Source organism: Thamnophis sirtalis, unplaced genomic scaffold (genome assembly GCF_051295495.1).
Source record: "Thamnophis sirtalis isolate CommonGarterSnake01/CBP01778 unplaced genomic scaffold, rThaSir2_p1.2 scaffold_3, whole genome shotgun sequence".
NCBI lineage: Eukaryota > Metazoa > Chordata > Lepidosauria > Squamata > Natricidae > Thamnophis > Thamnophis sirtalis.
Window position 1 is genome coordinate 10,762,006 of NW_028261383.1, and position 25,675 is coordinate 10,787,680.

Consider the following 25,675-nt stretch of genomic DNA (forward strand, 5'->3'; position numbering starts at 1 on the left):
AACATTTACCTACACACACACACACACACAGAGAGAGAGAGAGAGAGAGAGAGGGAGAGAGAATATGTCATATAGATAAATAGATATAATTATATAGATGATACAGATCAGGGGTGGGTTTCTGCCAGTTCTAACCCCTTCTATAGAAGAGATTCCACAAATCTACAGTGCTGTTTAGAACCAGTTCCAGTTCCCTCCCCCCGCCCATCCGCACATCATAAAGATGAAGAGCGAGAGGAGGAATTCTGGGAGTTGAAGCCCACAAGTCTTAAAGCTGTCAAGTTTGAACACCCCTGGGTTTTTTTTCTAAAGGGTTAGGGGTGCAAGGGTCTTGTAACTTGACAGCTTTAAGACTTGCACACTTCAATGCCAGAGTTCCTGAGCCAACATTTGGGTTGCTAAGCAAGAGTGTTGTTAAGTGAGTTTCATCACATTTTACAAATTGGCCATGCCCACCCAGTCACATGGCTGCCAAGCTACTCCCACTCAGCCACATGGCCAGCAAGCCACTCCCCCAAAGCAGGCCACACCTACAGAAGAGGTTCTAAAAAATTTGAAACCCACCACTGATACAGATATACTGTAAATACACATACACATATCACATCTATCTTGCATGAATCACCTATTGTCTCATATATCAATTATATATCTATACTAGCTGTACCCAGCCACGCATTGCCGTGGCCCAGTCTGGGCATATTGGGGCGGCGGGTGGGTGCTGCCGTTGGTCAGGACTCATGGCTACTGGGCTGGGCAAAGTTGGTTGGGGGAGACAGCACCAGGGCTGTCGGCCTCGTGAAAGTTGTTGAGCATCTCCTCAGAGGAGCTGCGCTCGGGCTCCCCAAAGTCAGTGGCCCGGGAGAGTGAGACGTCCAGGATCTTGGAGGAGGAGAAGTCCTCGGTGTGCCACCTCACAGGGCACCCAGGGGATGCCCCACCCACGCTGCACCTCAGGCTAACACTGTCGCCACTGCCCCATCAGAGCTGCCTTGGCGAGGCCGTATCTGGCTCGCTATGGGGGTGGAGAGCGCGCGGCTGTCTGGGCTGACAAGATGCTGCAGCCAGCAAAGGCCCGACAAGAGGGGAGGGGAGAGAGGGGAGGGGGAGGTCGAAGGGCTTTGGCTCCCCTTGGTGGAAATGGCTCATCAGAGGAGGGGTGGAAAGGGGAAAGGGTGCGGCCGTAGCCCAGCCACACATATAAAGGGACCATTGGGATGAAGCTGGAGAGAGGCTGAACTGTTCCGAATATACTATACTCACTAAATGAATGCTATGGTAAACGACACAGCTCAATTCCAATGCAATGTCACATGAAATAATTAAATCAAAATTAAAATAAATCAAAATATATGAAAATTCAATATAACAATGCAATCGGAAACATTGAAATGGAATCATGAAATATTTAGTGTAGCGTGTGTTGCTTTTACGTCCATCAGATGGTGTTGGATTTCAAAAAATCATGTTTTTACAAAAAATCATGTTTATACCTGTCACAGGTGTGACATCTATATAATATAAGTATATAAAAACATTCACATATTCAAATGCAACATTGTGTCAAAATTTCAAAGCAATTGGTGAAGAACCTTCGGAGATTAGCGATTTTGAACAAACAACCATTACATTTTTATTTATATAGATAGATGAGAGGTTGAGAGTTCATGCTTAGGTTGGAAATCTCTCTGGATGTAGAATGTATCAAAAGATTTCCTAGGGGAAGCTTTGGAGCAATTTGTCCTGTCTGACTTCTTGGCTCGTTCTCAAACTCTCCATTCCATCTGTGACTTCTCCCAATGGGCAGCTGCCTGTTGCATCACTCACTCAGAGTTAAGACAGATGGTGTCTCTCCTTGTTGCCATTATCCAAATCACAGTGATTTATTTGTTGTTGTGGTGCTAAATCTCTACAGACTTCCCCCCCCCCCCAAAAAAAAACTTTCAGATTTCACATAAACACAAGCCATAATATCATATCAGTTTGTTACTTAATGTCTTTCCACTGGAAAATCATTGGGGACATAAATGCAGACAACCTTTGGAGGCTTTTAGGACAGGTAGGGGCTGTTTTCTCTCCCCACTTAAGACATTAAATCTTGCTGGACTCTGTCTGGATTAAGAAACCTCTGAAGCTTCTGTTTTGGAAGAGGGCTTTGTTTTTTTTTCTTCATACACTTCTTAGTCAAAAGAGACCCAGGGCTGGAGACTCGATCAGGAGCACAAGTCATGTTGCTGCTTCTGCTACTTCTGTGGCCTCCGGCAGCCTGGGGGAGTCTCAGAGCCAAATGCCTCCTGACTCTGAAGAGAGACCAGGTGGATCCAAACAACCATTACAGTCCAGGAGAGTTTCTCATTGGGGGCATAATCTTTGCAACACAGGCTACATTTCGACCACTAAGCTTCAACACAATACCTGTGACTCAATCAAAACAGTAAGTCGATCTTCCTGCACTGCTTTAGAGCCAGTCTGTTCCACTCTGATTTGTAAAGTTCCAACCTCTTCTCTTACAATGAATGGTCTCCTTGATCTGCTAATTTTTCTCTCTTTCTGTCTCATTTCATGCTTGGGGATCCATTGTCCATCCTGTAATTGATGAGCCTCCTTTGAAATTCTCAATACAATAATCAATAAAGATCTTCTGTTTTTCTTGATTTTGAAGAAGACCAGGAACCCTAATCATACAGTGATCTAAATATTACTTAACTCTCCATTCCAGAAATGGCAGTTTAAACATCTCCAGAAATTAATCATAGAATAGGCTAAAATAGGAAAGAAGAGAAGAGAAGAATTGGAAGGGATCTTGGAGGTCTTCTAGTCCAATCCCTAACCAGGCAGGAAACCCTATACCATTTCAGACAAATGGTCCCCTAATCTCTTCTTTAAAAACTCCAATGTTGGAGCACCTACAACTTCTGGAGGCAAGTTATTCCACCGAATACTTATTCTAACTGACAGGAAATTTCTTCTAGTTTGCTTTGCTCCTTGATTAGTTTCCATCTTTTGTTTTTGGCCATGCCTTCAAGTGTTTTGGAAAATAGGTTGACCATCTCTTCTTCGTGGCAGCCCAACAAATATTAGAAGAGTACTATCATGTCATCCCTGGCATTACTTTTTATTAAACTTGACATACCCAATTTCTGCAACCGTTTTAGTTCATATGTTTTAGCCTCCAGTCCTCTAATCATCTTTGTTGCTCTTCTCTGCCCTTTTTCTTGCATCTCAACATCTTTTTTATATCACTGGTAGTCAAAGAAGCTCATTTCATGAGTGTGTTTGTGTGTTCTTTAATGAATCTATATTTAAGAAAATAAGTAGCCAGAGACGGCGAACGAAAATGAAAATCAGTCTAAAATGTTACTCCAGCTACAGGACTACATAAGAAACATTCTATAGAATAGAAACAGCAGATAGGAAAAAAATGGTTAACAAATTAAGACTTATTAATAAAGTAAGATGAAGAAATTAAGATGACATTGAGAACAATTGTTTGCAGAAAAACATAGTTTTCAATGCTTCACATCTACATAGGTAAAATAAATATTTAATGTAGATCAAAAGGGGTTGAAAAACAGCAAACAGAATTCAAAATTGAATTATGTATATATGACAAAGATATAATAGCAAAAATGCATAAATTGTTTTAAAGATTTGAAACAGAAGAACAGAACAGAACAGAACAGAACAGAATAGAATAGAATAGAATAGAATTCTTTATTGGCCAAGTGTGATTGGACACACAAGGAATTTGTCTTTGATGCATATGTTCTCAGTGTACATAAAACAACAAGATACATTTGTCAAGAATCATAAGGCCCAGCACTTAATGATAGTCATGGGGCACAAATAAGCAATCAGGAAACAATATCAATATAAATCATAAGGATATAAGCAACAAAGTTACAGTCCTGCAGTCATAAGTGGGAGGAGATGGGTGATAGGAACAATGAGAAGACTAATAGTAATGCAGCCTTAGTGAATGGTTTGAGAGTGGTGAGGTAATTATTTGTTTAGCAGAGTGATGGCTAAAGGATGCTAAACATTAGGGTTTATTTCTTTTCACTCGCTCATTTCTTGCACTTTTTTCTTTCTCTCTTTGTTTCTGTCTCTTTCTTCTTCTGGTTAGCATTTAATTTTATGCAAACTTTATTAATAAATACCAATTTAAAAAAGAATAAGTTAAAGCTAATAACAACTAAATTCACTCAGACATAAGATGCATTCAATTTTTTTTAAAAATAAAATACATATTGATAGTATCCAAGAGTTCTCATCAAATACATCAGTTCTTTGTTTGGAGATTTGAAAAAAATATCCATCCATATATATAATGAAACACCCCCAAAACTTCCAGCCAAGCTGGATTGAAAATATTGTTAAAAAGTTTGTAAATTGGATGATGGGTACTAATATATTGAATTATGTTCTAATACATTCACACTTTCAGGATGACAGATTCAGAATATTCAAAAATGTTATCCTTCTTCTTTGCTATCCAAGACATCAACCAGAATCCCAAAATTTCATCCAATGTCACCCTGGGTTACAATATCTATGAAAATTATTTCAGTGCCCCAATGACTTCAGAGATTTTGCTAGACCTGCTTTCAGATGGGGAGGCCAATGTCCCCAACTACAGCTGTGGAAAGCAAAGAAACACAGTGGCCGTTCTTGAAGGGACTGAGACTGGCATCTCCAACCAGATTTCAACCATGTTGGGCACCTACAAAATACCACAGGTGTGTCTTTGCTGAGAAGAAAATTTTAGTCAACTTTCAACTATCCTCTGCTATAAATGAAGAGCAAAGATTTATCACCAGAATTATATAAATTAAGGATTAGTTAATTAATTATTATTATTATTAGAGTGCCGAGAAGAGGAACAAAGATGATTAAGTGACTGAAGGCTAAAACATATAGAGAACGGTTGCTGGAATGGGGTATGTCTAGTTTGATGAAAAGAAGAACTAGAGATGATATTGTAGCAGTGTTCCAATATCTCAGGGGCTGCCACAAAAAAGAGGGAGTCAAGCTAATCTCTGAAGCACCTGAGGGCAGGAGGAAGAAGCAACGGGTGGAAACTAATCAAGGAGAAAATAGAATAGAATAGAATAGAATTCTTTATTGGCCAAGTGTGATTGAGGTTAGGAGTTGATACAATTAACACACTGATAAGCAACTTAGAACTAAGGAGAAATTTCCTGATCGTTAGAACAATTAATCAGTGGAACAACTTGTCTCCAGAAGTTGTGAATGCTCCAACATTGGAAGTTTTTAAGAAGAGATTGGACAACCATTTGTCTGAAATGGTATAGGGTTTCCTGCCTAAGCAGGGGGTTGGACTAGAAGACCTCCAAGGTCTTCTAGTCCCTTCCAACTCTGTTATTCTGTTCTGTTCTGTTCTGCTCTGTTCTATTCCATCCCAATACAATACAATACAATAGCAGAGTTGGAAGGGACCTTGGAGGTCTTCTACTCCACCCCCTTGCCGAGGTGGCGCAGTGGTTAGGGTGCAGTACTGCAGGCCACTTCAGCTGACTGTTATCTGCAGTTTAGCAGTTCTAATCTCACCGGCTCAAGGTTGACTCAGCCTTCCATCCTTCTGAGGTGGGTGAAATGAGGACCCAGACTGTGAGGGCGATATGCTGACTCTGTAAACCGCTTAGAGAGGGCTGAAAGCCCTATGAAGTGGTATATAAGTCTAACTGCTATTGCTATTGCTAAGTTGCTTCTCTCCTTGATTAGTTTCCACCCGTTGCTCCTTGTTCTACCCTCAGGTGCCTTGGAAAATAGTTTGGCTCCATCTTCTTTGTGGCAACCCCTGAGATATTGGAACACTGCTATCATGCTATCCCATCCTATCCCATCCCATCCTATTTAATAAAAGGTTCTATTTAGTGGGAGAGGAGAATCATAGCAGACACATCTCCTTCCTGGCAAATTTCCATACTGTGTATCTCTGTTGGCTGTATATAAGAACAAAACTATCCACTGAAGTGAGTAGAGCAGCAATGAAAGACCATAATGAACAGAGATGGCCCTACAAAAATGTCTTCATTGCAGGGAGTAGAATAATTCCTTCATTAGGAGCAGATGTTTAGATTTATGGGTCTCAAATAAAATAGCACCTCTCTTTTTGTCCTTTTCAGATCAGTTACAGTTATTTTTCCCAGAGTTTGAGTGACAACACTCAGTTTCCTTTCTTCTACTCAGTGCTCCCTGCCGAAGGAATCCTATACCCAGGGATAGTCAAGCTGCTTCTCCATTTCAGGTGGGCCTTGGTTGGTCTGATTGCTCCAGACACTGAGAATGGAGAAAGTTTCATGAGGACATTGACTGCCATGCTGATAAGGAATGGCATTTGTCCAGTTTTACGGCAAACCTTTCCCAGATCCTTTCGGGATCTGATTTTAAATTTTGGGTCGTTCCACAATTTGACCAAAGTGAACATCTTTATTTTTAATGCAGACTATACTTCAATCAAAACAGGGTTTGATATTTTAATTATGATCTATGACTCCTTTACTGAATCTCCTAGAGGAAAAGTCCTGATCACCACAATCCGCTGGGATTTCACTATTTATTTGATGGAAGAGGACTTTCCTCTTCAGGACATCCATAGCACTTTTTCCTTTTTGATCAGCAACATTAAACTGCTAGACTCTCGTACATTTTGGAAGTTGTATTTTTCTGCAAGACGCTTCGCAAGGAACTCCTTCCTGTGTTCCTACACCAAGGATGCCTTTTCGGTAAAAGACTTTCAACGGTGTCGACAGAAAGAAGGACTGGAGGCTATGAGGGAAGAGGAGATTGAACAGATCCTGACTATGGATAACTATTTCATTTACAACACTATTTGGGCTGTCGCACGGGCCTTGAATAAAGCTTATTTATCCAGATCCAGATCCCGGGGTGCAATATTCAAAGATGGCAAAAAGCTGAAAACTCCAATGTTGAAATCATGGCAGGTATTTTGTTTCTACTGCATCTGTTTCACTCAGCTCATTTCTTTTGCAATATGTTCTTTCTTAACACCTTCTTGGTAAATATATTTTTTCCATTTTTTTCCTTGCACTTTTTTTTTTACAAGCAAGAATACTACGGTGGCCAACACAGTCTAACAAAAAATATTGTCTGTGTGTGATGTTTACAAAGAGCATAGAAATCTCTACAATAAGGATCTTACATTTGAACTGGAATGAAGGAAATATACTGAGGAACACAGAATAAAAACTATGTAAAATGTCCCAAGAAACTTGCACTTCCTTTCAAAATCAGTATTGTTAAACATCACTCATTTTCTCTTCTATTCCAGCTTCATTCTTTCCTTCGGACTTCTCAGTTTTATAATAATTGCATTAATGGGGTGTATTTGAATGAGAAAGGAGAGCTGGTAGCAGACCTTGCCATTATAAACTGGATTATATTAGCCAATAAGTCTGTCAGCAGATTGACATTTGGGGCTCTAGAAAGACCGGGATTCTTGGATGTGAAGCTCACAATCAGGGAAACTGCTCTTGCAAAGATGGAACTGTTGAAGAAGGTGGGGGAAAATACTTCATTCGGCTCTTTCTAAAAGTCTTACTAAGAGTCTTACTGTTGGGGCAGAGACAGAAATTGGTTTCCTATACATACATACATACATACATACATACATACATACATACATACATACCAGTGGTGGGTTCCAAATTTTTTTAGAACCTCTTCTGTAGGTGTGGTCTGCTTTGTGGGAGTGGCTTGCTGGCCATGTGACTGGTTGGGCATGGCCAATTTGTAAAATGTGCTGAAACTCACTTAACAACGCTCTTGCTTAACAACCCAAATGTTGGCTCAGAAAGTCTGGCATTTGAAGCACACAAGTCTTAAAGCTGTCAAGTTACAAGACCCTTGTACCTCTAACGCTTTAGAAAAAAACAACCCAGGGGTGTTCAAACTTGACAGCTTTAAGACTTGTGGACTTCAACTCCCAGAATTCCTCCTCCAGTCATGTTGGCTCAGGAACTCTGGCATTGAAGTGTGCAAGTCTTAAAGCTGTCAAGTTACAAGATCCTTGCACCCCTAACTAACCCTTTAGGAAAAAAAACCCCAGGGGTGTTCAAACTTGACAGCTTTAAGACTTGTGGACTTCAACTCCCAGAATTCCTCCTCTCGCCCTTCATCTTGATGATGTGCGGACGGGCGTGGAGAGGAAGCTGGAACCAGTTCTAAATGGCACTGCAGATTTGTGGAATCTCTTCTATAGAAGAGGTTAAAACTGGCAGGAACCCACCCCATATACATACAATACATGCACACAGTATATACACAGTAAATATATATACTATATATGCTATATTAAATAAACATATTCCAGGTGAGGGAATCTTTTCCTGATATTCAAATCGAACCAACATTAGATCATTATATAACTATTAATTATTCCAGTTAATTATTTATCTATGAATTAAATCATGAGGTAGCATGATTCATTTTACCAAGACAGAGAATACATCCAAATGTCCCTCGAGTATGCAAATTGAGAATTTAAAGTAAATTTGTACTGTGGGAAAAAAATGACAAGAGAAGGAAAAAAGAAAACAACAAGAGGTTTGATGAATTCATGGTTGTTCAAAGGCTTCAAATTTAGCAAAGCTGAGCCTGGGGAGTCCCAAACCCTTCTCCTTTTGCTATTTTTTCCTAAATAAGCTCATTTTTCAGTGTACTTCTCTTCTCTTTGCCCAGCCCCTGCCTCCTTCCAGGTGTGTGGAAAGCTGTCCTCAGGGATTCATGAAGGTGGCTCAGGAAGAGAAGCCCATCTGTTGCTACAACTGTCGTTCTTGTGCAGAAGGAACCATCTCCACTAAGGAAGGTGGGGGACAGCAGAAGAAAGAGCAAACTTTCAGGAGGACTATATACCCTGACCCAGGTGGTATTGTACCAGTTTGGATCGGTTCACCCGAACTGGTAGCGGAAATCAAGGGTAACCCTGCCCACTTGCCCCGGTTCTATGGCATCCCATTTAGATCCTTTTTTCCCCAAAAGCAAATGCAGGGAAGGCTTTGCATGCACATGCTCACATTTGCGAACCAGTAGGGAAGGTAAATCTGTACCACCCCTGACCCTGACCCATGAAAGTGTATTTCTTTTTTTTAAAAAAATCTTCATAAATTATAAATTTATTTCATAGTGAATTATACAAAAAAAATCTTGAGGCTAAACTGAAATAAGATATTAAATGATACAGTACAAATAAGCCTTGACTATTATGAAAGATGAGGCATCTCTTGTTCTTTATCATTTACAATGAAACATTCAGTGAAAGAGAGGCTCAAGATCCAAAAGGTCCTTGACAGACTAGAATGCTGAGCCCTAGATAAGCAAAATGCAGGTATGACTTTTGAGATCATCACTCAATATTCGTGATGGCGAATGTATGGCATGCGGAGCCATATCTGCTGGCATGAGAGCTGTCAGCTCCAGCACATATGCACATGTCAGCCAGCTGATCTTCGGCCTTCCTGAGGGTCAGGGAGGCTGTTTTCACCCTCCACAAGCTTCAGGAAAGTGTGGGGATGAAAATAAAGAAACATACTAACTTTATCCACCCAAGTTATTCACACCAACCATAGTTTCACCTACAAAATGTATTTCATTGAAGGACATGTTTTATGGTAGATTCAACTCTTGTTCGTTTTCAGATGCAGAACAATGTACCAAATGTTCAGAAGATCAACATCCAAACAACAATCGGGTTCTCTGTATTGCCAAAATTATAAACTATCTTTCTTATAAGGAAAATCTGGGGATTATCCTGACTTCCATTGCCCTGTTCCTCTCTTTAATCACAGGCTTTGTTTTAGGAATCTTCATTAAATTCCTGGAAACACCAATTGTCAAAGCCAACAACCGGGACCTCTCCTACATCCTTCTGGTCTCCCTCATGTTTTCCATATTGACCACTTTCTTCTTTATTGGCCATCCACAGAGAGTGACCTGCCTCCTCCGACAAACAGCTTTCAGTGTCATCTTCTCAATAGCCATTTCTTCAATTTTGGCCAAAACAATCACAGTGGTATTTGCTTTCTTGGCCACAAAACCAGGGAATAAGATGCAGAAATGGCTGAGGAAGAGCTTTGCTAATACCATCATCCTTTCTTGCTCTGGTCTCCAAGTTGTCATCTGCACCATCTGGTTGAGCATCTTTCCTCCATTTCCTGACACTGACATGCACTCCCAACCTAGAGAGGTCATCATACAGTGCAATGAAGGCAGTGTCACCATGTTCTACTCTGCCCTTGGGTACATGGGCTTTCTGGCCATTGTCTGCTTCACAGTAGCTTTCCTGGCCAGGAATCTACCTGGAGCTTTTAATGAAGCCAAGTTGATCACCTTCAGCATGCTGGTCTTTTGCAGTGTTTGGGTGTCCTTTGTGCCTGCTTATCTAAGCACCAAGGGGAAGTATATGGTGGCTGTACAGATCTTCTCCATCTTGGCTTCAAGTGCTGGCCTGCTGGCTTGCATCTTTATCCCCAAGTGCTACATCATTGTGCTCAGACCAGATTTAAATACAAAAGAACAAATGATGTTGAAATGAAATATAAATAACTTTACAGATACCTTTTTTTCTATTCTCTATTTAGTAATTGCAAAGTACAGTAATCGATAAATCAAACCAACTATATTGTCTTGGTAACAATCATAGTTATAGATAAATGTAATGGACTATCATTTGTAATGAATATTTTCTGTTTTGTTTTTAAGTCAAAACTATATATATGAATAATATAAAAAAGGAAAGGGAAACGAAAAAACAAAGCAATTAAAAAGCCAAAATGATATTTGTTTAGTTATAAATCATGTAGGAAAGATATTATTTGTAAATATATATTTGAATAAAGCTGACTACGTTTCATTTTAATCATTGCAACATAATCTAAGCTTGTAGGCTATTCACAACTTTCTAAGTTTGAAAGACTAGCATTTTTCATATATATATATTTGGCTCTGTGATATGTGTATGTGTGTATGTGTGTTTGAGCATAACTCTGGAACATCTTGAGCAATTTCAACCAAACTTTGTACACAGATGACTTACCCTCTGGAAACAAATACTGTGAGGATAAACATCCCTATCACCCCTCGGTGTGTGTGTTCTGTTACTACAGTTGCAAGAAAAAGTATGTGAACCCCTTGGGATGACATGGAGTTTTGCATGAAATGGTCATAAAATGTGCTCTGAACTTCATCTAAGTCACAACAATAGAAAAACACAATCTGCTGAAAATAATACTCCACAAACATTAGATGTTGCCATGGTTTAATTGAACATGCCATGTAAACATTCACAGTGCAGGGAGGAAAAAGTATGTGAACCGTTGGATTCAATAACTGGTTGACCCTTCTTTGGCAGCAATAACCTCAACCAAAAGTTTCCTGTAGTTGCAGATCAGACCTGCACAACGATCTAGAGTAATTTTGGACCACTCCTCTTCACAAAACTGTTTCAGTGTAGCAATATTCTTGGAATGTCTGGTGTGAATCGCTCTCTAAAGGTCATGCCACAGCATTTCAATTGGGTTGACGTCAGGACTCTGACTGGGCCACTCCAGAAGTCAGATTCTGTGCTGTTGAAGCCATTTTTTTGTTGAATTACTTGTATGCTTTGGGTCATTGTCCTGTTGCATCACCCATCCTCTGCGGAGCTTCAGTTGGCAGACAGAGGGTCGTACGTTTTCCTGCAAAATGTCTTGAAAAACCCTGGAATTCATTTTCCCATCAATGACAACAATCTGTCCAGGCCCTGAGGCAGCAAAGCAGCCCCAAACCATGATGCTCCCTCCGCCATGTTTTACAGTGGGGATGAGGTTTTGATGTTGGTGTGCTGTGCTTTTTTTCTCCACACATAGTGTTGTGTGTTTTTCCCAAACAACTCAATTTTGGTTTCATCTGTCCACAGTATATTTTGCCAGTAGTGCTGTGGAACATCCAGGTGCTCTTTTGCAAACTTCAAACGTGCTGCAATATTTTTCTTGGACAGCAATGGCTTCCTCCGAAGTGTCCTCCCATGTACTCCATTCTTGTTGAATGTTTTCCTTAATGTAGATGTGTCAACAAAAATGTTATCATGTGCCAGAGATTTTGGTACATCTTTAGCTGACACTCTAGGATTCTTCTTTACCTCATGAAGCATTCTGCACTGTGCTCTTGCAGTCATTTTTACAGTACGACCACGCCTAGGGAGAGTAGCAACAGTGCTAAACTTTCTCCATTTGTAAACAGTCTGTCTTAACATGGACACATGACCATCAAGACTTTTGGAGATACTTTTGTAACCCTTTCCAGCTTCATGCAAGTCAACAATTCTTGATCGTAGGTCTTCTGAGAGCTCTTTTCTGCGAGGCATGGTTCACATCAGAGAGTGCTTCTTCTTCTTTTTTTAACTGAAAATTTTAAAAAAGCTTTTACAAATATTTACCTCCCCTCCCCCACCCTTCCCACCCTAATCCAACCCCCCCCAACCTTCCCCACCGACTTCCTAGAGCAAATACAGGGTATAAATCTTTAACAATCATATTCTAAAATAAACTAAAAGAAAGTTAGTATCATCTTTCATTTGTGCTTTAATTCCTCTTTTATTAGGCTAACTCTAAACAGATTATATCATTCCTCGCTTTTTCAGTCATAAACTATCTGGAATTTCTTAGTCTCGTATTTATTTTGAATATAGTCAATCCATCTTCTCCACTCCAGTTTATATTTCTCATCTGAGTGATCCTTAAGATATGCTGATATTTCAGCCATCTCTGCTAAGTTTGTTACTTTTAATGTCCATTCTTGAATAGTAGGCAAATCTTCCTTCTTCCAGTAATTGCGCCACCAACAGTCTTGCTGCCATTGTTAGGTACAAAATCAAGTTAGTCTCTATAACAGTACAATCAATAGTTATACCTAACAAGAATAACTGAGGGGTAAACTTTATCCTCTTTTTAAAAATATTTTGCATAATCCACCATATTTTTATCCAGAATGCTTTAACCTTTTTACAAGTCCACCATATATGGTAATATGTAGCATCAGCATAATCACATCTCCAGCATTTAGGTTGTAAATTTGGATACATGGAAGCCAGTTTTTTAGGATCTAAATGCCATCTATAAAACATCTTATAAAAGTTCTCTCTCAGATTTTGGGCTTACATGAATTTTATATTTCTTACCCATATCTTTTCCCATGTATCCAGCATTATTGGTTCTTCAAAATTTTGTGCCCACTTTATCATACAGTCTTTAACTAATTCTGTTTCAGAATCCATTTCTATTAATACATTATATAACCTTTTTATATGCATTTGACTTTGATCCCTAATTTGTTTTAGTAGATTGTCCTCATTTTGCGTAATACCAATTTTCTGATCTTTTTTCCATATGGCCTGTAACTGTCCATACTGAAACCATGTTTGGATTACCTTTTCCTCTTTTAGTACATTCAAGGGTTTTAGCTGTAATACACCTCTTTCTATAGTAAGAAACTGTCTGTATGTAGTTACATCCTGTTTTTGTGCTATACTTATGTTCTCTATTGCATGTCTGGGAATTGCCCACATAGGTATCTTATCGTTTAGTTTATGTTGATATTTTTTCCAGACACGCAATAGAGCATTCCTTAAAATATGACTTTTAAAATTCTTATCCACCTTCTTGTCATATATCAGATAAGCATGCCAACCGTATACCAAATTATGCCCTTCGATGTTAAGTATTCTATCCTCTGTTGAATTGATCCAGTCACTGATTATTGATAAAACTACTGCTTCATAGTATAGTTTCAAATTTGGCATTTCAAGCCTCCTCTCTCACGTACATCTTGCATTATTTTAAGTTTTATTCTCGGCTTTTTCCCTGTTCATACAAATTTGTTAATACCCTTCTGCCATTCAAGCAAATTTGCATCTTTTTAAAGTATTGGTATCATTTGAAAAAGAAATAGGAACTTAGGCAAGACATTCATTTTCACTGCTGCTATTCTTCCCAATAAAGATAATTGTAATTTTTCCCAATTTTTCATCTTTGCCTGTATACTATGCCATAGTGGCTCATAATTATACTTATATAGTTTCCCGTTTGAGGTTGAGATGTAAACTCCTAGATATTTAACCTTTTTAACTATTTCACATCCTGTTATTTTTTCTAAGTCTTCCCTTTGATTAGTGTTCATATTTTTAACTAGCATCTTTGTTTTTCCTAGATTTATTTTAAACCCAGATACTTGGCCATATTGATTAATCATATTCATTAAAACCTTGATAGATTTCTCTAGTTGGATTAAAGTTATAACCAAGTCGTCCGCAAATGCACGTAGTCTATATTCTTGATGCCTAATCTTGATTCCCTGTAAATCATCTGATCCCCATATTTTATTCAACAATAATTCCAGGGTTATAATAAACAATAATGGTGATAGGGGGCAACGCTGTCTTGTACCTTTCTCGATTTTAAATGGTTCTGTTAAGCTTCCATTGACTATAATTTGTGCTGTTTGTTCCTGATATATTGCTTTGATTGATTGTAGAAAATACTCTCCATTTGCATCTTTTGCATTGTTTTCATTAGAAATTGTCAATTCACTCGATCAAAGGCTTTCTCGGCATCTAGAAATATAAGCGCTGTGAGGATTTGGTTATTCTTTCCCAAATATTCCAGTATATTAACAATTTGTCTTATATTACTTCTCATTTGTATCCCTTGTATAAAACCGGTTTGATCATTATGAATCAGTTGCTGAGTAACCAACATTAAGCTATTCGCTAATATTTTAGTAAAAATTTTATAATCTATATTGAGTAGTGATATAGGTCTATACTTTTTTGGTTGACTAAAATCTTGATCTTCTTTAGGTATCAAGGATATGAAAGCTGTCCTCCAAGATGGAGATACCTTTCCTTCCACAGTGTTTCTTGTAAACCCAAAACAGGGGTGTCAGCAACACATCCAATATCATCACACTGATTGGAGTCAAGGTTGGCTCACTCCTGGGTCCAATTAGCTCTTGGAGAGGTAATTAGGCTAGGGGCTCACATACTTTTTCCTCCCCGCACTGTGAATGTTTACATGTTATGTTCAATTAAACCATGGCAACATCTAATGTTTGTGTAGTATTATTTGCAGCAGACTTTGTTTTTCTATTGTTTTGACTTAGATGAAGTTCAGAGCACATTTTATGACCAATTCATGCAAAACTCCACATAATCTCAAGGGGTTCACATACTTTTTCTTGTAACTGTATACAGCCTGTTGTGCCTTCAAATGGCTTCTACTGTACTGCTGTAAAATGGCTTCTACTGTACAGAGCAGTAGAATTGCCATGGTAACAGCTTCTCAGTACTCCACAAGGGAGTTCTGTCTGGTAATGGGGAAAATCCAACATTAGAAATTACATTTGGTCTGGACATTTTTCCCCTATAAATAAATATCTGGACAAAACAGGGTTGTCAGCTAGTGAATAAATAAAATACATAAATAAATGTTACTCTTTGTGGCCATTCGAAAAAGGCTCTACTTATCCTAGATTTTCTAAAGATTTGGGGCCAAACTCTCTGTTCTCCCTCACTGGCCCATCTTCAGAATTTGGAGTCACATATTGCAAGTTCTCCCTTTGGGCACCTGTCTTTTGACTTGTTCAGAGTTCAGAGAGGCGAACTCCTTGCCATTATCTAAATCATAGTAATTCATTTGTTGACTTTATCTTAAATCCCTAAAGATGTATTGTAAAACTCACAAAAACATTAACACCAACATATCAAAAATGTTGATATCAGACTCAAAAGCATTGTTGGGTGGAGTCTATCTCAGAAATGCTTCAAAGATAAATGGCTCAAGAGACAGACATAGAATCTGGGTGTGGTTTCAGGACAAGCAGAGGCTGTGTGTATTTCCATTAGTTGGTCCCCGTCTTGATCTGAAGCTTTTGTCTTACAAGAGGTTTTGGATTTTTCCACCTCTTCTTCTCATTCTTTGTTCAAAAAGTAGATGCAACATAGAAGGCTCAGTCAGGAGTACAAGTCATGTTGCTGCTAATTCTACTTGTGCTGCTTCTGTGGCCACAGGGGGCCTGTGGGATACCCAAAGCCAAATGCCTCCTGACTCTACAACAGGGTGAAGTGGACACACAAAATCTTTACAAGCCCGGAGATTATTTTATTAGTGGCATAGTCTCTGCAATGGATGTTAGGTTTCAATTATTGACCTTCAACAGAAGTCCTTCAACAAAATTCATTGAGTAAGTCCATCTTTCTGCACTGCGTTAGAGCCACTCCATTTCCAATGAATGTCTACAATACCAGATCTCTAACAATGCAAGCTGCTCTTTCATTCATCCCTGAGCTGATGTGGTCTCTGGGAGATGCATCTCTAAGCATAGTGAATGCTATGCTTTCTGTCTTCAATGTGGGATTAGCAATAGAATAGAATAGAATTCTTTATTAGCCAAGTGTGATTGGACACACAAGGAATTTGTCTTTGGTGCATATGCTCTCAGTGTACATAACAAGAAAAGATACATTCATCAAGAATCATAAGGTAGAACACTTAATGATAGTCATAGGATACAAATAGGCAATCAGGAAACAATCAATATCAATACAAATCATAAGGATACAATTGTAACAAAGTTACAATCCTGCAGTCATAAGTGGGAGGAGATGGGTGATAGGAACGATGAGAAGACTAATAGTGATAGTAATGCAGCCTTAGTGAATTTGTTTAGCACAGTGATGGCATTTGGGAAAAAAAACTGTTCTTGTGTCAAGTTGTCTTGGTGTGCAGTGCTCTACAGCATCATTTTGAAAGTAGGAATTGAAAAAAAATTATGTCCAGGATTCGAGGGGTCTATAAATATTTTCACAGCCCTCTTTTTGACTTGTGCAGTGTATAGGTCCTCAATGGAAGGCAGGTTGGCAGTAATTGTTTTTTACTGCAGTTCTGATTATTTCTGAAGTCTGTGTCTGTCTTGTTGGGTTGTAAAACCAAACCAGACAGTTATAGAGGTGCAGTTGACAGACTCAATAGAAATAGAAATAGTACTTAGACTTATATGCCACTTCACAGTGCTTTGCAGCCCTTTCTAAACAGTTTACCAAGTCAACCTATTGCCCCCAACAATCTGGGTCCACATTTTACTGACCTTGGAAGGATGGAAGGTTGAGTCAACCTTGGGCTCTGTGATATTTGAACTGCCAAATTGCAGGCAGCCAGCAGTCATCAGAAGTAGCCTACAGTACTGCATTCTAACCACTGTGCTGCTGCAGCTTGTTTAGATAAATGTTGTTTTTCCACACCAAAATTTACTGCTGGGATGAAAGAGTCCCAGGGAAGAACCTATGTATTCATGGAATTTGCAACTGCCTCTCATTTGGAGAGATAATAATTACTTTATTTTAGCCATTCAGCCTCTTAAAATGTAATATCATTTTAAAAAATCTTAAGAGTTGCATTGAAATATGGAAGCTATGTGTAGCTATCTTTATTAAAATATTTCTTTGAAATATGGGATAAAATGCTTGAAATTGACTCATGAACTTAAAGTTATGTAAGTGAAACCAACTTTTAGTGCATCTTTGAAATACTGTAAGATGCAATTTTTAAAAAAATTCTTTTTCTGTGGAATCAACTTGGAATGTTGCAAACATTTTTGTAAGAATAATTATGATTGATCTTTGTGGTAGAAAAGTGAAATGTTATTTTCGTCTATATGTTCATATCTGCAGAAAGGGATATGAATATTTTTGGAAATTTTTGCCCTTTGTGTTTGCTACCAAGGATATCAACCAGAATGCTGATTTCTTACACAACATCACCCTCGGCTATAACATCTATGAAAATTTCTTCAAGATAGAAATGACTTCAGATCCTTTATTGGACCTGCTTTCAGATGGGGAGGCCAATGTGCCCAACTACAGGTGTGGAAGGCAGAGAAACACAGTGGCTGTTCTGGAAACAGTTGAGACTGGAGTCTCCATCCAGATTTCAACTTTGTTGGGAACCTACAAAATCCCTCAGGTGTGTCTTTCTCAGAAGACAGTTCTCAATCATGTAACTTTGAATGAGAGGTCCTCTGCTGCAAATGAAAAACAGAGTTTTCTTATGTAAATGATAGAACTTGCATTTCACTTGTTCTATTTAAAACACCATCGTCTTCCATTCCTTTCAGATCAGTTACAGTTTTTCTTCCCAGATTCTAAGGGATAAAACTCATTTTCCTTTCTTCTACCCGATGCTCCCTGCTGAAGGAGTCCAGTACCCAGGCATGATCAAACTGCTCCTTCATTTCAAGTGGACCTTGGTTGGCCTTCTCGCTTCAGAAACTGACCAGGGGGAGAGGTTCATGAGGACAATGTCTTCTTTAATGTTAAGGAATGGCATTTGCACAGTTATATATCAAAGCGTACCACTAAGTGTGCATGAGATAGTTTTAACATTTGAACAATATTACAAGTGGAGAAAAGTCAATGTCTTTGTTTACAGTTCAGAGACCAGCTCATTCTGGATTGGAATGCTGATTGTAGAAGTAGTACTTCAAGGTATTCAACCATATTTTTTAGAAAAGGTCTGGATCACCACGGCTCACTGGGACCTCACTTTTAATTTAATGCTTGCTAACCTTTCTTTTAAGTACTTTGGTGCCATTTTTTCCTTTTTGACACAGAAAAGGAAATGGGCAAACTATGATGCTCTTACTCTCTTTCTCAACTCTATATATAATTTTTGGAAGAACATCTTTGCATGTTCATCCACTAAGGATGTTTTTTCAATAAAAGTCTGGAGACGGTGCAAACAGAGAGAAGATCTAGTGCCTCTGAGGGAAGAGGAGATTGATCGGATCCTGACCCTGGACAGCTACCTCATTTACAACACTATCTGGGCTGTGGGTAGGGCCTTAAATTCAGCTTACATATCTGCATCCAAAAGATCAGTAAGAAATAGAGGCATGAAGACAGAACCTCAGAGACTGAAGGCTTGGCAGGTATTTCTTTTCTATCCAAAAAGTTTTATTGGTGGCATTTTTTTTCTTTTTGGATACAGAGAACAAGTGGACAAACTATGATGCATAAGAATTAGTTGTTTCCCTTTAGAGTGGTTATATATTAGAATTATTATGATGTAGCATTGGGAACAGGACCAGGACCAGATGTTGAAACTTCTGTTATTTATAAATCATTGTTCTAATCTATATATTTAAACTGGGGAAGTGTTTGCTCAGTGGCTAAGATGCTGAGCATGTCGATCAAAAGATCGGCAGTTCAGTAGTTTTAATCCCCAGCGCTGTGTAAGGGAGTGAGCTCCTGTTACTTGTCTCAGCTTTTGCCAACCCAGCAGTTTGAAAGTACGTAAAAATGCAAGAAAAAAAATAGGGACCACCTTTCGTGGGAAGGTAACAGCACTCCGTATATCTTCGGTGTTTCGTCATGCTGGCCACATGACCATGAAGAAGTCTTCGGACAGCCCTGGCTCTTCAGCTTAGGAACGGAGATGAGCACTGCCCCCTAGAGCCAGAAATGAGTAGCACACATGTGTGGGAGAACCTTTTCCTTATATATTTAAACATTATGTTAGCACCTATTATTCCTATGCCTATTAATAGTCTGCCCTCCCAGTTGGAAACTCAAAACAGAATTTTGTTTTTGAACAGAGAGGTAGAAAGGTCCATAACTCTCCTAGTACAGACAAAGGGTCAGTTCAAAGAATGTTTAAATTCATTTCTAATTCTTCTTTTCCAGCTTCACTCCTTCCTTCAAAGTTCTGAGTTTCACAATAATTCCATAGATGGGGTATATTTCGATCAGAAAGGAGATCTCACTGCTGATCTGGACATTGTGAACTGGATCATTTTCTCTAATAGATCTGTCAAGAGGATGAAATTTGGGAGTTTAGAAAAAGGGGCATCCCATATTTTGCAATTTACCCTTGACCAGAAGAGTACTGCACAGATAGAAATGCTGAATAAGGTGGGGATCATTTTTTTTTATTCTACTGAAGGCAGATTTTTTAAAAAAATTCTACTGAGACTGGATTGAAATTCTTTGGGGAGGATGTGTCCAGTGGTGAGATTCAGCTTGTTTGCATTGGTTCGGGCGAACTGGATGCTAATTTTGCATCTGGTTCACTGAAGGTTTTTGCAAGGACTGGCTGGCCCTGCCCACCCCACCCCTCCCCTCCCCTCCCCTCCCCGGAATCTCCACATGGCCCAGTTATCATGCCAGGTAAATAAACGAAGGCTCTGGGTGTGTGTGACAAATGAGTCTAGTGGGAGTTCCAGAATTCCAGAAATGGGCCCATGGCCACGCCCATCCAACAACTGGGCAGAGAACTGATTGCTAAAAATTTTCAATCCCACCTTTTAGTTTTAGTCTTTTAGTTTTCATTTCAACTGATTCTCAACAACAAAACTTACAGAGGTTTTTATCGACTATTGAGGTGGCCATTAAAAATGCCACTTTCAATTTTCATGTGAACTATTTGTTGAGTCTGAGGAAATAGAATGTCAGGCCTGCAATTATATTCCTTTTAGAATTTTGGCCTGCCACACTTTCTCTTATTTCATTATGTTGTTTCATTAGTGTAGTAGTTGGGAGGGGGGATAGAAGGGAGTAGGATTGTGGAATGTATTGTTGTAATTCTTTTCTAGAAGACCAAGGTCATCTTTTGTCTCCGCACTTTTATACCTGACTGGAAGCAGCTGGGTATAGATGCCAGCATGGAAGAAGAAGATTGGACCCTGTGATGGATTGTGGGTGTGGGGACAAGATCATGAACTTTTAACTGGGTGGGATCTGATGGAATTTCCACAATTGGGATTACACAGATGTGCTAAGATGTCTGATTTATTAAATTGGAACTTTAAGAATCGTTTTGCCTTGGACTCTGATTTAATTCTTTTTTTTAAAACATATTTTTATTTCCATTTTCATAACATACAATCACATGTATACTATACATAGCCAGTATCATATAGTATTAAATAATGATTACATCAGTTCCTCTTGTCCTCAGTGCCCCAAAAAGATTAACACCCATTATTTAATTTAATTTAATTATTTAAATTCTCTGATTTAATTCTGTATGATATTTGGAACACTGAAATAGAAATTGATTGAGCAAGTCATGCAGATAACATAATTCTCTTAGCCGAAGCAAAGAATCCATTGTTTCCATGGAGATTTTCAGTCATCCAGGTCATGGTTGTCCCAAAGATGCTTTTTTCAAGGGGCAAGTGGACTTTCTTTGTTTTTCCTTTGCTTCCTATCCAAGAAGTTTTTTCAGCTCTGACAGGTTGGTGGAGAATGGAAAGATTTATATTTCTTGCAGACACCAGGTCATTGCCTCTTGAAAAAGCACCTTTGGAACAACCATGACCTGGATGACTGAGAATTTCCATAGACATTTAGCAATGCAGTTTGGAATGAACACACTTCAAAGGGTGCGGGAGTATGACTGGATTTCTAGAAAAAATGCAGACTACAGGAACCATTTGCTCTTCAGTTTGAGATGCACACAACACAGACTCATCCCCAGGAGCCTGTGCCTGCATTCAACAATGAAGGGACACTGGGCAGAAAACATCCTGAAAAAAGCACAGCTCCACAGCATAGTCCTTTCAACAGTTCCAAGAAGGCTCCACAATCATTTGCACTGCTCAGGTGACACTGAGGACACAGACAAACCTCCAAGTGGCCTCAATGACTCCCTAAAAGAATGCAAATGACCAGCTGCCTGCAAGGAATATATATCCTTCCATTCTCCACCATCCAGTCAGCACTGAAGAAGCTTCTTGGATGGGAAGTGAAATGTCTTTTGTCTCTTGTCTCCATCCAACATTTCTCCATACAATGTTCAAATCTAAAGTCTAAATTTGTAGTATGTATGAAATATGAAGAGTGAAGATAAACAGAGAAGAAATATATCGTTCAATCTGTTTGCTGCTGAGATGACTTGCTGGATTTTAATTAGTCACACTGGAGACCACCAACTTCTTATTCCATTGCCAGTTTTATAAACATAATTTCATTTTCTGTGTATTTTTTTTATCTATTTCCTCAGCCCCTGCCTCCTTCCAGGTGTGTTGAAAGCTGTCTTCCTGGGTTCATGAAGGTGGTTCAGGAAGAGAAGCCCATCTGTTGCTACAACTGTCGTCCTTGTGCAGAAGGAACCATCTCCATCAAGGAAGGTGAGTGACAGCAGAAGAAAGAGCAAACTTTCAGGAGGACTATATACCCTGACCCAGGTGGTATTGTACCAGTTTGGATCAGTTCACCCCATCCGGTAGTGGAAATCAAGGGTGACCCTGCCCACTCGCCCCATTTCTATGGCATCCCATTTAGGTCCTTCCCCCCCAAAAGCGCATACAGGGAAGGCTTTGCATGCACATGCTCACATTTGCGAACCAGTAGGGAAGGTAAGTCTGTACCACCCCTGACCCTGACCCATGAAAGTGTATTTCTTTTTTTAAAAAAAATCTTCATAAATTATAAGTTTATTTCATAGTGAATTATACAAAAAAAAATATTGAGGCTAAACTGAAATAGGATATTAAATGATACAGTACAAATAAGGCTTGACTATTATGAAAGATGTGGCATCTCTTTATCATTTACAATGAAACATTCAATGAAAGAGAGACTCAAGATCCAAAAGAACCTGCTGTTATGATTGTTTACCTTGTGCAGAAGGAACCATCTCCACCATTGATGGTGGGTGACACCAAAGTAAAAGGTCTGGTATTTGGGAAGACTATAGACTGTGATCCTTTTAGGACTGGATGTTTTGATTGTCATTTTAAAGCCTGGTTTAAAGAAAAATAATTTCTTTTAATATTTATTACATAATCAATTATAAAATTAATTTTGGAATTTAAATTGGGTGCAGGTTGGCATTCCTTGCACTTCATCTTCTTTATTAGTCAACTTCTACAAATTTTTCTTGGCATCTCTTGAGGAATGGAAAACTTTTAATCCTTCTCTTCCCTTCCCTTCCCTTCTTTTCCCTGTCCTGTCCTAAATCCATGATTAAAACTTTGAAGGTTTTTTAAATATATCCACCTACAGACCCATTCTTCCTTCATTCCTTCATTCTCTCCTTTCTTACTTCCTCATTCCCTCCCCCTCCTCCTCCTAGAGTTGGTTTCCACCAGTCACTACTGGTGCGCAGAAGCAAAAAACAAGTTGGCAGCACTGAGAGAACCATTTTGGGGGTGTGGCAGGCATGGGTTGCTGCTGGTTACGGCGACCCAGGCCACCAAACTATTACCGGTTTGGCCAAACTGTTCTGAACTGGTAGGAACCCACCACTGCCTCCCCCCCCACCTCTTCACCCCTCCCCTCTCTCCCCCTCCCTCCCTTGCCCTCCCTCCCTCCCTTCCTCCCTCCCTCCCTTCCTTCCTTCCTTCCTTCAATTCTAGGTTCAACTATAGGAGGTCATTGCTATTTTCAAAGAGAATTTAAGAAAGGAGCTTCCTCAACAGCCAGGTTACACATGAAGACAAGCATTGGGGTTTATTGGAGAAATATCTTCTTAAGTGAATCAGAACTTGAAGGGGCCATTGAGGCCTTGAGTCCATTCTGCCACTCCTTCATGTGTTTAAAATAGTCCAGTATAGATGATAAAATGACAATCTTTTCATAGGTTCTTAGAGAGCTGTGGAATCCTTTAGATTTTTTCTCTGATTCATGGTATCTGGAACACAAACACTAAAAACAGACACAGCTCACCCTTGGAATGTGTGGGAGTGGTTCTTATTTCCCTTTGGCACTTATCTTTCTACATTTTATTACTTAACATCCTTAACCATTACTGCATGCTACCTTTCTCCACAACCATTCAATCCCAACATCACCAGTTTCACTCCAGCTATACATTTGATAGAAGAAATTATTTATGATAGATATTAATCTTACTTTTTACAGATGCTGAAAAATGCACCAAATGTCCAGCAGATCAGCATCCAAACATCAACCAAGATGACTGTATACCTAAGGTTGAAATTTTCCTGTCCTATGCAGAAAATTTAGGGATCATCCTAGCTTCACTTGCCGTGTTCCTGTCTTTGGTAACCAGCTTAGTTTTGGGAATCTTCATTAAATTCCAAGAAACTCCCATAGTCAAAGCCAACAATCGGGATCTCTCCTACATTCTCCTTATCTCGCTCCTGCTTTCCTTCTTGACCTCCTTCCTATTTCTTGGCCAACCACGGTCTGCTACTTGCCTTCTCCAACAAACAGCATTCAGTAACATCTTCTCAGTTGCCATTTCGACTGTCTTAGCCAAAACAATCATGGTGGTGTTGGCATTCTTGGCTACAAAACCAGGGAATAAAGTACAGAGGTGGTTAAAGAAGAGCCTGGCCAACTCCATCATCATTTTTTGTTCTGTTGTGCAAATAGTCCTCTGCAGCGTATGGTTGGGCACTTCTCCCCCATTCCTTGAGTCAGACATGTATTCACAATCTGCAGAGATCATCCTCCAATGCAATCAAGGCTCTGTTGTCATGTTTTATCTTGCCCTTGGCTACATGGGTTTCCTTGCTCTCATCTGCTTCACAGTGGCTTTCCTGGCCAGGAATCTCCCTGGGGCCTTCAATGAAGCCAAGCTCATCACCTTCAGCATGCTGGTATTCTGCAGCGTCTGGATCTCCTTCGTTCCCACTTACCTGAGCACCAAAGGGAAGTACATGGTGGCTGTGCAGATCTTCTCCATATTGGCTTCAAGTACTGGCCTGCTAGGCTGCATCTTCATCCCCAAGTGCTACATTATTTTTTTAAGACCAAAGCTGAATACAAAAGAACACTTGCTGTCAAAATAAACTAGTAGTTAACTTTAGGTACCTTTAACAAAAATAACTGTTTTCGAGAGAGGAATTTTTTGCATTGAAATAGAAATAAACCAGCAGTTTTTAAACATATTCCCCCTTTTTTATTCAAATTTTATAGAAAACTCTACTGGGGTTCTCTCACCCCCCACCTTTGTCTTTCTGTCTCTCTCTCTCTGTCTCTCTCACTTTTTCTCCAAAATGTTGGTCAGTTAACTGAAGGCATCTGAGGTGTCCCAGCTACAGAACCCAGAGTGCTCACCTACTACACACAAACACACACTGATGTACAGGGTTCCTCTTGCTCTGAATCTTCTGGTGACCTCCTACATACAAGAGTGCAAGGTCTTCTAATTAAGAACCGAAGGCATCTCAATTCCTCTCAGGCCTAGAGTTAACATGAAAATCCAGTGTGGAATCAAAACCCAGGACTCATAACAAATTTTCCCAAATTTTACTAGACAGTATGTACTGAAGGGGGAGTCCTCCAAAAGCCGTGTTACACATTCCCACAGTCCTCCCCACTTCTGATCTCTCCATTGGCAAAATATGTATATGAAAGGACAAGGTTTAACTTTATAATATTCTGGAAACAGTTACTAAAAGACCTACTGCAAGAACTAAACATTTTAGAGCTGAATTTGAAAAATGGTCTGTCCCAGGAAATCATGAGGTAAACTAATTCCATAGAGTCCTGGGACTTGTTGCATAAATCACTTTGTCAGAGCCCTTAAATCTTGCACACTGGGTTTGTATGCTGCAGTCATGTCAATTCCCTGTCCAATGAAAGTCATGTCTTGCACTCTTATGACCATAGAAGCAGGGCCATGAAGTTATG

At 39.4% G+C, this 25,675-nt stretch overlaps 2 protein-coding genes across 2 annotated transcripts; both read left to right on the forward strand.

Moving 5' to 3' along the window:
• Positions 1 to 4,448: 4,448 nt before the first annotated feature.
• LOC148047153 (vomeronasal type-2 receptor 26-like) lies at positions 4,449 to 11,231 on the forward strand. Its single transcript, XM_087707969.1, has 4 exons — positions 4,449 to 4,739; positions 6,150 to 6,968; positions 8,725 to 8,851; positions 9,681 to 11,231. The coding sequence occupies exons 1-4, from the start codon at positions 4,449 to 4,451 to the stop codon at positions 10,574 to 10,576; spliced, it is 2,133 nt and encodes a 710-aa protein (XP_087564095.1). The 3' UTR covers positions 10,577 to 11,231.
• A 6,450-nt stretch (positions 11,232 to 17,681) lies between these two features.
• Positions 17,682 to 24,831, forward strand: LOC148047154 (vomeronasal type-2 receptor 26-like). Its single transcript, XM_087707970.1, has 4 exons — positions 17,682 to 18,035; positions 19,754 to 19,981; positions 22,074 to 22,200; positions 23,936 to 24,831. The coding sequence occupies exons 1-4, from the start codon at positions 17,682 to 17,684 to the stop codon at positions 24,829 to 24,831; spliced, it is 1,605 nt and encodes a 534-aa protein (XP_087564096.1).
• The last annotated feature ends 844 nt before the right edge of the window (positions 24,832 to 25,675 follow it).

Coding starts and splice junctions, on each gene's coding strand:
- LOC148047153 (XM_087707969.1), top strand. CDS start 4,449: ATGACAGATTCAGAATATTCAAAAATGTTATCCTTCTTCTTTGCTATC. Junction 4,740..6,149: donor GCACCTACAAAATACCACAG/GTGTGTCTTTGC, acceptor TGTCCTTTTCAG/ATCAGTTACAGTTATTTTTC. Junction 8,852..9,680: donor AACCATCTCCACTAAGGAAG/GTGGGGGACAGC, acceptor GTTCGTTTTCAG/ATGCAGAACAATGTACCAAA.
- LOC148047154 (XM_087707970.1), top strand. CDS start 17,682: ATGATTGATCTTTGTGGTAGAAAAGTGAAATGTTATTTTCGTCTATAT. Junction 18,036..19,753: donor GAACCTACAAAATCCCTCAG/GTGTGTCTTTCT, acceptor CTTCTTTTCCAG/CTTCACTCCTTCCTTCAAAG. Junction 19,982..22,073: donor AGATAGAAATGCTGAATAAG/GTGGGGATCATT, acceptor CTATTTCCTCAG/CCCCTGCCTCCTTCCAGGTG.